The sequence below is a fragment of the Strix aluco genome, chromosome 5, assembly GCF_031877795.1.
Source record: "Strix aluco isolate bStrAlu1 chromosome 5, bStrAlu1.hap1, whole genome shotgun sequence".
Lineage (NCBI taxonomy): Eukaryota > Metazoa > Chordata > Aves > Strigiformes > Strigidae > Strix > Strix aluco.
In genome coordinates, this window is record NC_133935.1 from 72,621,982 (window position 1) to 72,638,906 (window position 16,925).

At 40.5% G+C, this 16,925-nt stretch overlaps 1 protein-coding gene across 2 annotated transcripts in view; it reads right to left on the bottom strand.

Moving 5' to 3' along the window:
- Nucleotides 1-919: 919 nt before the first annotated feature.
- Nucleotides 920-16,925, bottom strand: part of SLC2A13 (solute carrier family 2 member 13) — a 166,703-nt gene continuing 150,697 nt past the window's right edge. The window contains exons 8-10 of one of the 2 annotated variants that reach the window (XM_074827760.1): nt 8,692-8,813; nt 8,406-8,558; nt 920-7,242 (exon numbers count right to left, since the gene is read on the bottom strand). In XM_074827760.1, coding sequence (XP_074683861.1) covers nt 7,016-7,242; nt 8,406-8,558; nt 8,692-8,813 — 502 coding nt within the window. In that variant the 3' untranslated portion in view covers nt 920-7,015. Of the gene's footprint in view, nt 7,243-7,406; nt 7,516-8,405; nt 8,559-8,691; nt 8,814-16,925 lie in introns of those variants that run through there. The other variant, XM_074827762.1, reaches the window with a different exon arrangement.

Here is a 16,925-nt window from a genome sequence, read left to right on the forward strand (position 1 = left end):
TGTTTGACAGCAGAGCTACCAGCTTTTCATTATCCCACAAATCTGCCATGTGGTTTTGGTGACAAGTAATCTGAACCAGAGCTACTCATCACCTTTATAAGCACTATCAGCCAGAAACCTAGAAACATAACCTGTCAGTACACAATTATTAGCTTCCTCTCTCCCCTCCCAGAGATAAGTGTCACCACAGATACTGGTTTGCCAAGCAGTCTCCCGCTGCCAGCATCTCCCCACCAGCTCTACTGCCACCGGCTGTGATCTCTCTGCATCCCAGACCAAAAGGCTACAGCTCTGTCAGAGGCAACTCTGGATCTCTCAAGGATTCCATCGTGGTACCTGTGGTAGGCGGTGGTAACAGGACCGATTTCCACTTGGTCTAGCAGGTGTGATTCCTCTGCCGCACTGGGGAGCACAGCCAGGGCAGCCCCCAGCATGGCACGGCCAAGGTCGTGCTGCTCTTCATTAATCATTAAACTGGTTTAAGCTATTGTCTTAATAATAACACACAGAGTTAGGACATTTCCCCACTAGAAAATAGCAACTACTGCCCTTTCCCCAGTCAATAAGCAAGTCTGAAGGTATAAATTGCTGTCACAAAACTCGTCCTCGTCTGCGTTCGGGCAGGGGGCATTGAAAACCCATGGGGGGACATCAGGACAGTCGGCAGCTCTGCATACTGCATTCAGCTCTCCAAACAAATCCTCCAGGAAGGAAGGGACACTTCCAGTGTGCCATCATCACAGAAACACTATCTTGTTTGAAACACATCATATTAAGATCATATTCAAAGCTATTCTTACCCTTCACTTATTTCAGGCAAGCCCAGGGGCTATTTTAGCTCATTTTGCTAAGCAATGCGATTTTGCAACTCTAAAAGGCAACCCGAATACCCGAACAAAGGAAACCTTGAGAAAGATCCTGTAATTAAGTATCTCACCTTTTATTTTGTTCATTTACACTTCTGGCACTGACAATTCTTTGAAGATATTTATTTTTATGTAAAGACCAAACTTCATTAAAGCAATCAGAACAGAAGTCAATTAAATAATTTTACATCACTTTAGTTTCAGAAAATGTACAACACTTCCATACGTTATAGGCTTGACTGGTTGCAAAAGGAAATGGCACATATTTGACATGGTTAAGAAATGACTTGGACAACCCAACAATTAGTTTTGTCAAAACCTGTTTTGTACTGAATACTGTAACACGTGCCCAGGGATTACAGTATGCGTGATGGCACCACATGCATGTTATTATTCACCATGGAATTATTACTATCAATTTGGTCTCCAATAAAGTCTCAAATATTCTACGTAGAATTTGTCACAGAAAGATCGGCTTAACAGTTTTGTAGGGGTATGAGATTCATGATGGAAAGCAGAGATGTGACTCGTGCCACTTCCCAGTGATGCCCTGGACCAGCAGGACACGGAGCACATATCAAGCATATGAAAAATCCTATCGACTTTATGGGGACTGCTCTAACACTTAAAACTGAACAGATGGCAGGCATGCGCTAGGCAGGGCCTGCAGTGTAATGCAGCATCCCAGCACCACAGAACCATCTCATTTCACACCTGCTGAGGATCCATGAAGTTTCTCCTGCAGAAGTGATGATGATGGTCATACATTCGGTCCTCTTCAAAGTCTATGTAATGTTTAAGGCAGCAAGAGAAATTTGCCTTTATCGTAACACTTCAGAAACCGATGTTTCCTTCAGAAATAGGAGGACAATATTCATAATCGGTGTGCCCCTTATTTATATAAATGTGATGGAAAGCCAAACCAAATTTTGACAAACTATCTCAACAGAATTGAGGAATGTAACTGAACTGGAGTTGAAGCTTTATAATTATACATGCCAGATCATCCACATGTAACATACTGTCTAGGGACAGTGTGAAAAGGGGGGGATTTAGATGAAATCTGTATTCTTGAGGCCTGATGCTGGTCAAACTTCCCCTGGCGTGAGTGAGCTCTACTGAAGCCAATGAGTGAGCACCTCTGATGAGAGGTGTGAGTACGATTAAAAACATGCTGCTGGTTCACACTAACGGGTCATTGTGGCTAAAGTCTATTCTCATATACAGAACTCTGGAACACTATTAACACCCATTTACAAAACACTACAGTGATGGTTATTGGCACATAAAAAACTCCTTCTCTATATGAAAACATACACAAAATAGATAAGAACTGCCATTTTTTTCAGACTTTTAAAATCTATATGTAGTTGCCTTTAAGGAGTTTTAACCCCCAGTATCACAAACAACAATATTTCTTTAACAATGTTCACCTAGATTTTACTGTGCTGACATTTGTAACACTGCCACAACCTAGACCACTTTGTGGAGTATGCTTAATTGTACTGTACACAAGGCGATGAAGATCGATAGAAAACCACTAAGATTTTTGCACAAAAATGTGACTTGTTAAAATCCAGAGAATGATTGAGTCACTTTATAGGCAGCAGCTACATGTAAGCTGTAAATGTTACCCGCAATAAAAACACATTTTGCCATAAAGCACATATTGTGGCATTATCTGCTTCTGGCCTGGTACACAAAGCGCAATTTTCTTCCCAATGCAGAGGAATGGGTTTGGTTAGCTTGACTCTCTCAGAAAAAAGTGCACAAATACCTTACTCTTTAAAGTGCTTTGCAGAACTGATTTCTACCCCGAGATCCCTCTATGCTGTTAAGACTCTGCCTCTTTCTTGCGTAGCAATGTTCCACTAACAAAGCCTCTCATGCAATTACAAGTAAAATTTCAAGAAGACCGTGTTAGAAGAGCGTTGACGTTGAGAGTAGAAAGCTGGGTATAAAGCTAAGAAGTACAGGGTCTATCTTTTATTAGCCCACTGCGTGTCTGTGGGACTGTACCCAACAGCCTCATGGCCAAAGGAAAGACCCTTGCTCAGGGCCTGTAGCAGCCCCCAAAAGTAAAAACTTCTCTCCGGTGTTCAACCCGAGTGACTAAGGAGGGCAAAAGAGATTTCACCAAGGAAAAAAAGTACTAGCTTTGCAAACTCTATTGCCACATTCTCACTTCTGCGTAGGCACGGGAGAGGAGCACTTGTCCCTTGGTCCCACCATCCTTCACCCATGTGGGAGACAAGTCAGAGTCAGCTCCTTTTGGCTATGACACCCATCTCTACCAAAACATGACTTTGTGGGGCTTTTGACGCATCATTTCTTCCTTCTCCCCTCCCAACCCTAACTCCTACACCAGTGAAATACTGCATTTACCAATTCAAGCAAAAAGAAGTCTGCATTGGAACAATGATCCTTGGAATGTATCCTCTCTTGTCCTAGAATTTCTGACAGGACCGTCACTGCAACTCACAAGGTAGCAATGTCTATGAGCACGATCGATCTAAGGTGCACGTGTAGCAATGCAACTTCAGCCCTCCAAATGAGTCCTGGGGCCTTGCTTTATTTCTATGTCTCTTTTCAAAACAGGTTTGCTTCTCTTGTTAAAAGATGATTTTGATCAACAAAGTGACAAGGGGAAGAAACAACTGGCAAATATCTCAACCCCCCCAACACTTTTGAATTTCAACATGGTTAACAAACTACTACATGTGAATTAATATGAATTAAATTTAAAAAGATTAAAAATGCATCAGGACTTGTTTCTTTTATACTTGCCGTTAGACCACAACATGTAGAGTCGATAGATTAATCAGAATTAAAATACCTCAGTTGTTGTGTATAATCAATATGCCCAACTCTACCAGCAGTATTACTCCAGCATTCCTGATGCACAGAATACCTGAATTAAGTGTGCAGTCCTTGTGAAGAAACAATTTCACATCTTCTGCAGAAAGCTTTCAATAAAACGATATTGTGCTTAGACATACTATTTATGCTACTTGATAAATTAAAATCCTGTCATAAGAAATTATTTAGCTACATCATATTTTTATTCTTTTATCTGGAATGTTACTAAGTCTACCTTTAGCAAAAATCTCTTAAAACTTAAAATATGCACAAATATAAAAAATCTTTGCAAAATAGAAACATTTATTTAATTTTCTTCATACACTATAAATGTTCACAGATTCTAAAAATAAAACCCTAATTGCGTAAGATTAATTTCAAGTATTCAATCTCCTTTTTATTACACATGATGCTTGGTGCTAGGTTCTGTGTTTCTAAGGTATGGAATGTTGTTTTGGTGTATAACAACCCTAAAAGGAGGGCTTAAACCCAACTCTCTGCAGGTGGGAAAGGGGGAGTGACAATAAAGAAGCCGATATATTTTGCACCCTCACAACCAGTAGCAATGATGAATAAAATGCACGTGTTTGAATCATTTTGCCTCCAGAAAAATGATGGATGGAAACCTTCAGAAAACTGCTTTCGGTAAGATTGAACTTGTGTGAGAAAACAAGCCCAGTGCTGCAGGCAACTGAGTGCCACTTTTGAGAACATCCGTGAAACAAGGCTGGCAGAGAGAGATGGTCTTCTGCTGCTAAAAAGCCCCAGCGCTGCCTGCAAAACAGAAGAGGCTGATCTTGTGACAGTGATCTTTGCAGTGACTTTGCTTTGGTTATGCCCAATAGATGCAGTGGTTTCCCCTACCTGCGGACACGAGTGCCATAAAGCATGAGGTCAGCACCGACATCATGCCAGCGCAGGGACAGCCTCTCTGGCTTACACCCTGCTCCAGCAAAAAATGACAAGCAAGGGAACGTTCACAGGGGTAATGGTGAGCATGGGCTTATGCTTTTGGAGGGATCAGAACCATAAGTCCTTATTCTCAAAAGCCAGTAAATACCCACTAAACCTTGTCAACCACATAAGCACAGGTTGGGTGTTACACATCTATTCACACGCTGTGCTGGGTAATTAAACTGTTCTGAATAAGGGTCTTCAAACACACATTTTTCAGTTTCAGTAACAAAACTCCAAAAACTCTTTTGTTCTCGTCTGTGCCAAGTATCCCTTTCTCTCATTTCAGGTACTGCACCTTTGGTGAAGGTTTCAAAGAGGTGACAGCCTAATGGGGACATCCCATGGCGGGTGCATTTGCAGATAGGTCTGAAGACCTGAGCACTTTCAACAGCAGGTTCTTTCAAGCATAAAAATATTATGTGCTTAAAGGGGAGGCAAGATGTAAGGCATGAGAATCCAGCCCTCTCCCTGCACAAGATGATGTTCAAGGTCAAGCCACTCTTCGCAATGATTCATTTGAAACTACCTCTGTCCGCTATGCTTTCCCCTTTTAGTCCCAGTCAAGTCACAGAAGGATGCTTTAAAATGTTTTCTTTCAAAAAATATTTCTTTGATTAATGAAGTAAAAGAGAAAATAATGCAAAATACACCCAGTCACTGAAGGTCAGTAATTGGAGAGTAAGAACTTCCCCCACAAAAGGTCAGATAACACAACGTCAGACTTACTTACAACAACAAAACCCCACATCATCCAATAAAAATAATTTAGTAACAAATGTCCAGTCTCAGTTTTGATAGTAATCCTACATTCAAAGTATTTTTCAACCCAAGAAAAGCCTACAAAGCAAATCTTTAAAAGCTATTGAACCCAACAACTTATTGAATCCTTACACAATGAAAAATAAATGTACTTTTACCACATAAACGGGGGGCAGCCCACAGGCAGAGGAGGTTTTCCACATTCTTTCATGAAGCAAATGTTTCAAAGATAAGAATTTGAATTGTTGATGCTTTCAAACTCGTATCTCTGAAGACTTAAAGCAGTGAGAACAGGGCAAGGAAAAAAAATAACATAATATTTTTATGTAGCTGCATAAAATTCAATTTGCCAAGGCAAGCAATCATGTCAAGTGAATAAAATCCCATTCATATTTTCATTACCATGCTAAAGGCAGCTGAATTTATTTTGTGCCTGACATTTTCTTGACAATTTTGCAATGCTTCAGTATGGCAATTAATATGAGATGTAGATTTCTGCCCATTGCTACTATTTCTCTTTAGATCCAGCAAGACACTCTTTGACTAAGGGCATTTGAAGGAAAAATGTGCTGAAGGCAATATGATTGCAGAAGGCGCCGGACGGACGACCACTGTGCATTTAGCAGCACGAAACCTCTCCCCTCCTTTCCTTTCTTTTAGCTAATGATATTTTGTGTTCAAAACTAGACACAGCATGAACTCAAATGTTCAAATGCAAAAAAGGAAAAGAAAAATCTTTTTTCTGAACTAACTGAAGCCTCTACACTGTACTTAGCAATATATACCAGTTCATTTGTACGTGTGGCCACATACTTAGCTCCGTTTTCCTGCTGTCAGGTAGTTAATTGTGGCAGTTTCTCTCACAAACACTAACTCCTGACTGTAGTGTGTACTCAAGAGCAGCAGTGGCTAGATAACCTGGTGTGACACAGACGTATGCCACCCTAGTGAACCTCCACCCAGGTGAGTATGGCTCTCTACTTGTTATGTCAAATAAATAAAAATGGAAATTCTCTTAGGGTAAATTTGGGAAATGTTCCCTCTGATAGATATAGCAGGTATTTGTATTTTCCTATCAGTTAAACTTTTAAAATGGTTTCTGTTGCAGTAGCTTATGCATTTGTCATTCATTGTATTGCACAGCAGAGCTATTTCCTAGGCTGCTATGGGATGGGGATCCGACAAATGTCGGCTACTTTCTGATTAGCTACTCTATTATTTTCCCTTTTATCAGTATTGAAGATAAGGACAACCCCTGACCATCTAGGATAGCCTTCTGTATTCATCTGGTACAGTGCACCCTACTAAATTCTCGGGACGGTGCGATGTCGTGTACACTTGGTGAATTCACATAATTGTGGAATTCAATCCCTTTTGGAAGCCATTGCTTTCAGTTATCAAGAAAACACTAGCATATTGAATTTCCTCCAAAATGGAGCATTTTTGAACATGAATGCATTTTTAACTAGACAGTAGAAAGGAGAACCAGACCAGAAGCAGGGCAGTGAGGTCATCAGAGAGCTGCTTTTCCCCCAGAAGGCTTTTAAATGATTAAATACATCAGCAGCTGAAAATTATTCCACATCAGAAGCATCATTGTCAGAAAGATGGTAATTACTTCCCTTCACCCGAATATACTCAATATACCGCCCTTCATCAGAATCTGACATACCACATGTACATAGCCTGTTTTCAAACAAAGATTCAATTTCCTCTAGTTTTTTCCCTTTAGTCTCAGGGAGGCAGCCGTAGATGAAAACCAGTCCCAAGGCAGCAAACCCTGCATAGAGGAAGAAGGCTCCTGCAACGTAAAACAATATGCACAGTCAGTTACTGAAGTTTCCATCCCTTCTCTGCTCCAGAGCAGAGGGAGCAGCAGAAGCAGCAGGCTGCAGATATCAAAGGAGTACGTAAAAGCAAAGGTGGGAGTGGCATTGTTAAAAGAACGAGCTGCGGGGCTGTGGGTGTAGGAGAAGGCCGCTTTATTGCATCATTCCACAACAGAGAGAATTAACAAAAGTAATTTCATTTCACACGGAAGATAATACATATCCTTTCTGGGCAAGTAGTTCTGCTGTTAAAATAAACAGTAATTAAACAGTTGCACACCTAATAAAACAAAGCAGATATAAAAGGCAAGAACTTTCTTAGTTTATCTTAACAGCAAAGGAAACACTAAGACAAGCCCCTAAAATGAGAAACTTTAGCAAAACAAAGTCAGGATTAAAATAATGCTTGTGACTCTTATACCTAATTATTATTTAAAATTCCTCTGCAGAGACAATTAGCAGTGATAAAGAGCTCATTCTTCCCACCACCCACCTTACCTAGCAGGGCAGAGAAGGTACCAAAGGACCAACAAACATTTACCTGCCATGTGTTTCTAGACTGATGACTCAAAGGAATGACAAGTAGAGCTGAAAGGCTCTGTACTACTAATGATGTGAAGGTCACATCAACTCCCTAGCAGCTTAATGTAATTTAAATGACTTGTACTGGAGTGGCTGAGCAGTAATCTGACAAACACTCCACAGGCTCCAGCAGACAGGACTTAATCAACAGCTGGGAGTGGGGCAGTAGCATCTTACACAGCTATTTCTGCAAGGACTATCCAATATTGGCCTTGGATGCCATCATAAATTGGGAAATGGCAGATGCTGTCTCCTTAAGTGGGAATTGGCATATTTCACTAAGTCAAAAGTGGGTTTTTTCCAGCTCCCCTGTTTTAATCAGCTGTCTAGGTTCTCAGTTAAGGACAGAAAAAAATGTTTCTGATGAAAGCTGGACCAAACTATGATCCAGGAAGGTGGTATCAGGTCTCTTGTCTTACTAAACCACAGTGGGTTGAGAGCACTGCATTCACAGTTGACTTTTCATAGCAAAACCAACTGAGTTACACAGATTCAGCAGAAAATCTATGCATCAGTGGTAGTACTGCATACACGGACACACGCTGTTTCTTACCATAGTACGTCAGATATTCAGCCGTATGCAGAAATGTCAGTGACACAAGCACATTGAAAACCCAGTTGACTCCAGAGGAACATGCGTTTCCAGTACTTCTAGCCCAAAGTGGGTAAATTTCAGAATTGACAGTCCAGGGCATAGGACCCATCCCTAAGAATTAGGAAAAAAGATCAATCTCAGTTTAATGGCTGGACTCAAAAGTAAATTTAACATGTAGCCTCACTATTCCACATTTTACCTTTATGATTTTTTAACTTATATGTGAAAACAAACATTTGCTTACCAGGTGCAAAGAAAATCAAGTACAAAATAAGGCCCAGAAGTGCTGTCCAAGAGTATGGAGTGGGGCAGAAATTGTATGCCCAAAACAAATCTTCCTTTTTGAATACTGTTTCATTTGAACACCTGAAAAATAACAAAAAACTTCATATTAAAGAATTTTCAAAGAAATGAGTGGCATCTCAGTATAAACATGGCACATAATGCCTTATGAAAAGCTGACAAATGTAAAATTAAGATGAAAAAACTTCATGCCTGTTGATCTTTGAGCCAAGTTCTACATTCAGAGATGTGCTTTTTCCCAAGCCTGGTCTTAGGAAGAGTAACCCAAGAACATTCCTGAATTTAAACACTTGCCTTTTATCTACAGATCTTCAAATGACCAGTCTTTACTACTCAAGTGGTCATACCAAAACCAGAGAACATTCATATGAATATCACACAGTACAAAAAGAGCTGTACCAGCAGGACTTCGAGCTAAAGATGATGCTTGCAAGGATTTATGTTCAAATGGAAGTTAGTCCTTACATCATTGATGAACTAACTATATGCTGCACGCTTTGGGTGTAATTAGTAATGCCTACGGAGTGTGCCAAGGTTGAGTAAAGTTATAAGGAAAAGAGGCGCATACTTTCTTTTCTACACAGTGAAATAATTTAGAAGAAGGTAGCATTTCTAATTATACAATAAAAATAAGAATCAAACCAGAAGTAAACCGTGCCTGAGCTACTAAAAGAAGACGTGTGTCTATTCCAAGGACTATGTGGAAATTACATTTCGAGGAATGGGCATAAAATCAGGTCTTTCCATCTGGCTGCTAACAATATATTTTAAAGGAATACTAGCAACTTTATTTTTTGTTATAATTTTTTTGCATTTTTTTTTAAATTAGCATTTGTTTAAAGGGACAACAACTCATAACTGTAACTAGAGAAACTTTTCAGCTGCAACATCAATTGCTTCAGTTCAAAAACCATGCACTTTTTGGAGAGAAGACTTAGGCAGACACCAGCCCTGAGTGCTTATGTGCAGGATATGACCCTCTTGACAGTAGGAAAACCAGAAAGAAGATGCCTGCAACAGGTGATAGCTGGGCAATGAGTGGCAAGATGGTGGAGCAACAGACACCCTGAAATGTTTCAGAGGACCTATGCAGTTGACTTTCAAAAGCAAATTCCAACAAAGCACTTCTCCTCTAACTTTTCTGTTAAGAAATGACCCGCCAGCCCCAGGTCAAACAGGAATGTGCTAAGCACCGATGGACAACCGTCACCACTCCTGGGACAGAAATCTTCCTTATGTTGTCATGGATGTACCAACAGGACAACATTTAAAGCAGGATATCACTGTGAAGTCCCAAACCTGATTTCAGGACAGATGGAAATCCAAAGCTCAAATATATTTAAAAGAGAGAAGTTAATCCAACAAATATCAGAAAAATGCATGTCTGAAACCCCAGTCAAACCCTAACGCTGCCTTAACGGCAGTAAGCTGTAAGATTTGCAGTTCTACCTCATACTTGAGCAGCACCTGAATAAGTGGAGCCAGCGTTCCCCAGAGAAATGCCAAGCCCTTGATGTGCTGCTGGCAAAGCAGCCAATGCCGGTGTCCACCTTTCCTCCCTGCTGCAGCCCTGCCTTGCTGAGCTCCCCCAGAAAGTCCATCTCATCCAGTGCATACAGATTCACTTTCAGTCTTGAGGTGAAAAACACACAGAAAATAGGCCAACTGAAAATCCCTCTCAAGGATAGGTCTCTCATGCCTGGATACAACAGGCTCACGGCCTCAGCTGTTGCCTGGCCACTGGTGTACCCATCAGCCTAAGACACCAGCAGCTTCCATGACAGAAATTTTTCACCTTTTCTCAGCCAAAAGTACTGCTGCCATCCTTGCCACTTCTTCATCTTGCTTCTAAGCATCACTCCAGGTTCCTCCTTCTGTCACTTTGCTCTTTCATGGCTCAGCGCAGCATCTCTTTCTATGTTACAAGTGCAAGACACGGATCATTCCCTGTAGGTGTCCACCCTGATGCTTCCTTACCACTCTATGTACTCCTCACCATGTGCAGATTAAAACAGGTTTGAGCTGTGTCCCAAGTACAACACATATAGAAGACTGAACCGTGCTGGAGAACCATCTGAATGTTTAAACCTTACATGTTAAGGAAATGGTGTTTGAAAGATTAATTACTGAACACCCAGTGATGCCGTTACCACCTCCCACTCAGCCCCACAGAGCTGCCCGCTCTGCATCTGCACCTCTGCAAGATCACAGGACCGCTCAGTTTCACACTGTTTTAACAACATCACTTCTGCTCCTTTCGCTATTACTCTGATTTCATTTGCAGGTGTTTGGTAATGAATACAAGCATTTTAAAACATCTTGATGCCGAGATTGGTTTCTCCATTTTGCCCAGCCAGATCAGCAGCTCCTCTGAGAGGAGCCTCATGCTTTCTCTTGAATGCTACTGTAAACAAAGACATACTGGGTTTATCATCTTGCATCCATCTCCGTCAGCGCAAACCAACCTGCTGATTCATACAGACACAACTACTGGGAGGTCTGGATGTTTCCTTCCGCTACCATCTTTCCACAGATGTGTCCTACTTTCGACAGAGTGGAACACAAATGATACAAGGGAAAACCAGCTGTCTCCAAAGTCTCCTGTGGCTGAAGCCACTCATCTATTCCCCACTGTCTGCCCATAACCGAGAGGAAATCCTATTGCAAGAAAGCAGATTCAGTGCATTGAAACAGGGAAAAGAGCACTGGAGACTAGATTTAACAGAAACCTTGCAGTAATAAACTGTGCTTTGCTTATCCTTCAGTAGTAAACCAGCATGGTACACAGAGTAAAAGCAAAGATATTTGCATTTGCTGGCATCTTGCAGTGCTGGGTATGTTGAAAAATAATACTTCAAGGCTGGGGATTTGTTCAAGCTCTGTTGCTGTGGTAATTCTACTGCTATACTACTATTTCTACAAGATCTATTATTTTGCTGAAGAATATGTTAATAATTACTGTATAATGTACTATCAGATAAAATTCTGAATTTTGTCCTGCATGAAGGGAGCATCTATGATGGAAAGTGGATGAGCATCTACCCATCACTTCACAAGCTGAAACGCACAGAGGAAAATGCCCTGTAAATGGCTTACAAGTGAAACAATGCAGTCAGGTACCAGTGCAAAGATTTTGTAAATATCGATATGTTGGGTAATAGTCATATCAGTATCAACAGTGAAGACACACCACATTATTTCCTCTGAAATTACTGCCAAAGTGAAAACATGATAGTGCTACATTGAAAATCTTTACTGTGAATTTCTTTTGTTACATATTTTCCAGATAATTTAAGATGCACACCTGTGCTAATTAGTGAAACCCTGACCTTCCAATAATTGATGAGAACAATTTGACTGACTGGAAATAAATCAGAACAGCAGTAGATTTCTAAATTACGGGTATTATATGCTTGGTTTCATAATCCCAGAATCTATCCTTTATCAGATATGGTATCTAGTTCAGAAGATCTAAAGCTTTCCTCCCCGCCTACTTAAACTACCTTCATATGGCACAAAAAAGAAGGTAAGAGAAGAAGAGCTGGTGTGGGTGGTCTAAAATGTTACTGTTAATAACAAGAGGATGAAACAGGGTAAGACCATTTCTTTGATAAACGATCTAAATTTTCATAATACTTGAGCCAATTTGGCTGTAGAATAATTCTCAAGCGCAACACTGAAAACCACAGATAGGAAAATGGCTGGGCAGTACATAGCACAGGCAAGTGAGCACAGCACAAGACAGAGACCCAGCTGATTTCCTCCTCAAATTTCCATTAATTTTTGCTTTGCTGCGTAGCCCTAAAGATATGTCTTTTGTGGGAATTAAATGTTTCATTCTGAACAGTTCATATATTTTTAATACGAAAGCTGCTGACTTCTCATTGTCTTTTAAGCCCTTGAGAAGCATCTTAAATGGATTTAGATCAAAAGTCTTAAAAGGTCAAAACTCAAATCAAATCAGTCTAAGGAAATAAATTACTTCCAAAGAAAATCACTAATGTGATCCTTCATCTACTTAAAATGCTTGTGAGAACAAGCATATTTCAAAATTACACATTCTGTTCCGAGATAAACTTTAACATCAGGTACAGAAAGATTTTAGACCTAATTCACAGTTTCACTAATCCCTCATTTCTCTGTTCTAACAAGAGTAAAACTACTTAAGGACTGCTCTTATGCCAGACTTTTGTGTCTGGGTTATCAAGATGATGATAATCTACAATTTACCAACTTACGTCTGTGGTGTAACACAAATATATTGGATTTAAAAAAAAATCTCCTTTAAAGAGATTTTTAAAGTCTCCTGTGTAGAGTGCTGACTTTTGTATCACGCCAATCCAACTGAACAATACAAATTTATGCCAAGCTTATTGACTCATCTTTTCACCTGAAGCTTATTCATGGAAAGGACAGAGGGCCAAACAGACATAATTTGGAGTAGCTGCTGTTTGGACTGAGAAAGGTTTTTGTGGGAGATGCTTAGGAACAACAAAGATTATTTATCCACAAGCAATTATCCTGTGGAAGAATGCAGACCTTGACACTTCGGTTAGTTCTCACAACATCAAGCCACTCTTCTTCTGCTAAAGGTATTTAGTTGTCTGAACAGACCCCTAACTATCCTTAAATTAAAGGACAAAATTTAGCAAGGTACCAGTTTAACTGTGTAATAATTTAGTGGTAGTCAGATATGTAACTAAAGAGAACTTCGGAAACTGCCTCTGTCCTGTCCATCAAGTTAGCACAACCACAGAAACCAGTGAAACCATAAGGCATAGTTTCACTATAAATCAGTATATTCTGATTTAAAGAAAAATCCCTGCTCCTTTCAGTGCTTAATTTTTATATATACATATGGTAAGATGCTATCTGAAGTATTGAGCAAAGCGTCAATCTTTCCTGAAGGCGAACAGATTAATTTAAACCCAACTAATGTCTGAATCAATATTTCCTAAGCTTTCTCACAGTTCCCTAGCTACCGGCTTCTGTGCCTCAGAGAAGATGCATTGTAGCTCCACGCCTCTCTGAAGAAGTTTTGATCTACTGCTTTGACTTTGTAATTTATATGGAGAAATAACTCATCCATTAAACCAGATGTTGCTAAAAATATGCAGATGAAGCTTCTTATGCCAGATGATGGCAATTGAAAAAAAAACAGAAAAGAACAAACAGACGCAGCCTTGAAAACATGTACCCATAAAATTTCATGGTATTCAGCTAGACATTGCTTAACCTTCATTACATAAAAACACCAGCAGCGTTTTGGGACACTCGTTGAAGCCTTTTGCTGTAACTGGCAAAGAGTTTTTAAAATATTAGCATGCACTTCAAAAACCTGGAAAAATAGTTTAGTTCACAGCAAGAAAGCAAACTGCACCTCAGCAGATTGCAGATGCATTTGCACATGACTGAAAAACAGTCTTTATACCACTGAGCCCCCCTGCTACAGGATCTAGCCATTATACCTATAGAGCTGTGGGTGATATCCTGCACAAAGAACAGAAACCAGGGCACTTTAATAGATAACAGCTATAGTAATTGCCACTGTCCAAAGTATTTTAAAAAATCTTAAACTAAAGAGACAAAGTCAGTTCCTTTCTCTATGCAATGCTTTCCATGCCAAGTAAGTTTAGTAGCAGCTACTAGAGCTAGAACAATACCAACAGGAAAATTATTCTCCTCAAGCTGAATGACTGGCACTTCGTACTCTACATCTGGGAAATTGAAAGCACATATTCAAATATAAATTAAAAAGAACAAAACCCAGAAGCTTGGTTGCTTTGCCCACTATAGAGCCAAAGGGTTTAGAGATGCCTTCTTTATTGTGTGCTGTACGGTAAGAACTGAATTTCTAATAAGGTTTTACGTTTAAATCAGCATTTCTTACAGATCTGCTTGGAGGCAGCACATAACATGTACAGAAATAACCGTAAATTATTCACACTGAGCATCTTTTTCCTTACTGGCTGTTATCTTCTGATCCCTCTTTTATCTTCTTTCTTACAAAAGAAACAGAGACTCTACAGACTGCTAAAATCTCCTAAAATTGATCACAAGGAGTATTTCACTATAGCTCATATACACTATTAAATTCAAAAATTACTTTAGATTTAATTTACCCAAGCAGAAGACCCTACTGAAATAATTACTTCATAGAAATACCTGTCTCTAAGACATAACTGCCTTCCATCCTGCTTGGACAGGTGTACTCTCACTGGATAAAGAGCTGGATGGATGGCTGGGCCCAAAGAGTTATGGTGAAGGGAGTGAAATTCAGTTGAGAAGCGGTCACAAGTTCCCCAGGGCTCAGTACTGGGGCCAGTTCTGTTTATTATCTTTATCAACGATCTGGATGAGGGGATTGAGTGCATTCTCAGTAAGTCTGCAGACACCAAGTTGGGTGGGAGTGTTGATCTCCTTGAGAGCAGGAAGATTCTACAGAGCGATCTGAACAGGCTGGATTGATGGGCCAAGGGCAACTGTATAAGGTTCATCAAGGCAAAGTGCTGGGTCCTGCACTTGGGTCATAACCACTCCATGCAACGCTACAGGCTTGGGGAAGAGTGGCTAGAAAGCTGCTTGGTGCAAAAGGACTTGGGGGTGTTGGTTGACAGTGGCTGAATATGAGCTAGCAGTGTGCCCAGGTGGCCAGGAAGGCCAATGGCATCCTGGCTGGTATCAGAAAGAGTGTGGTCAGCAGGACTAGGGAAGTGATCGTGCATGTGCAAAGAAGGACAACGAAGCTGGTGAAGGGTCTAGAGCACAAGTCTTATGAAGAATGGCTGAGGGAACTGGGGTTGTTTAGTCTGGAGAAAAGGAGGCTCAGGGGAGACCTTATCACTCTCTACAACTACCTGAAAGGAGGTTGTAGTGAGGTGGGCGTTGGCCTCTTCTCCCAAGTAACAAGTCATAAGATGAGACGAAATAGCCTCAAGTTGTGCCAGAAGAGGTGTAGATTGGATATTGGAAAAAATTTCTTCACCAAAAGGGTTGTGAAGCACTGGAACAGGCTGCCCAGGGAAGTGGTCGAGTCACCATCCCTGAAGGTATTTAAAAGATGTGTGAATGTGGTGCTTAGGGACATGGTTTAGTGGTGGACTTGGCAGTGTTGGGTTTACAGTTGGACTTCATGATCTTAAAGGTCTTTTCCAACCTAAATGATTCTATCATTCTCAGCCATGTTGGAACCCACACCTGCGTGAGACTAAGGTACGCTGATCTACCTCTGTTCCCAGTCACCTGGTCACAGAGTAACTTTTTTTTTTTTTACATTATTATTTATTTAGCTAAAAATCTTTAAAGAGTTTGAATGCAAACACTTGCATTTTCTCAAACTGAGAAATTTCAGCTTTGCTACTGCATCTGAATTTGCCCAATAAATAACGCGCCGGAGCTGTTATTCAATCTGAATAGACTGAGCAATAGACTACCAAATGATTGAAAACAGAAACAATTTTTCCCCATGACAAATAGTTCTCCAATATTAATCACATCAAAGGGGTTCTTAACTGTTTGCCTTTCTCTGTGTTTCAATATTTTTGTAACCCCACGTACTAGTGGATTCTGAACGGTGGACAACACAGTTGCTGCGCCTCTTGCCAAAGGAAGAGCTCAGCTGTCTGACAGTGCCAGTGGGTCTGAGCAAGCTGCTTCTGTGTGATTAGGTAACCAATCTCCCGATGAAAGACGTGCCATTTTGGATTTGTTTCTGGAATGAAGGTTCTCCTTCCTACTGCTTTATCTTATTCCTGTCCTCTCAAAGTTCAGCCTGCTACTCCATTAGACTTCTTTTATCCTATACTGGTGCCTTCCAAGTCCTGCTGACCACCTCCAGGCTGTTGGCTGTAATTTCCCACTCTGCTGGCAAACCACAAGTGTTTCAAGCTTCATTTTTCATCATGTCTACCAGGAGGGGAGAGAGACAAATCTCTGCTACTACCAGAACACTGTCTGACAAGCTTCCCTCATCATCTTTCGTGCTCTCCTTACCTTGAGAAATGGACTCAAATCAGGAAAAGGCAGAATAATGTTTATACCTAGTGTTAAAGAACCATCTGAGATTTCTCAAGAGCTGACAGCACCCGTTAGGCACACATGTACACCAGTCCCAGCTACAGCACACTTAAAAACTGGGAGCAGAAATAAGCAAATACCTGGTTTATATTACAGGAC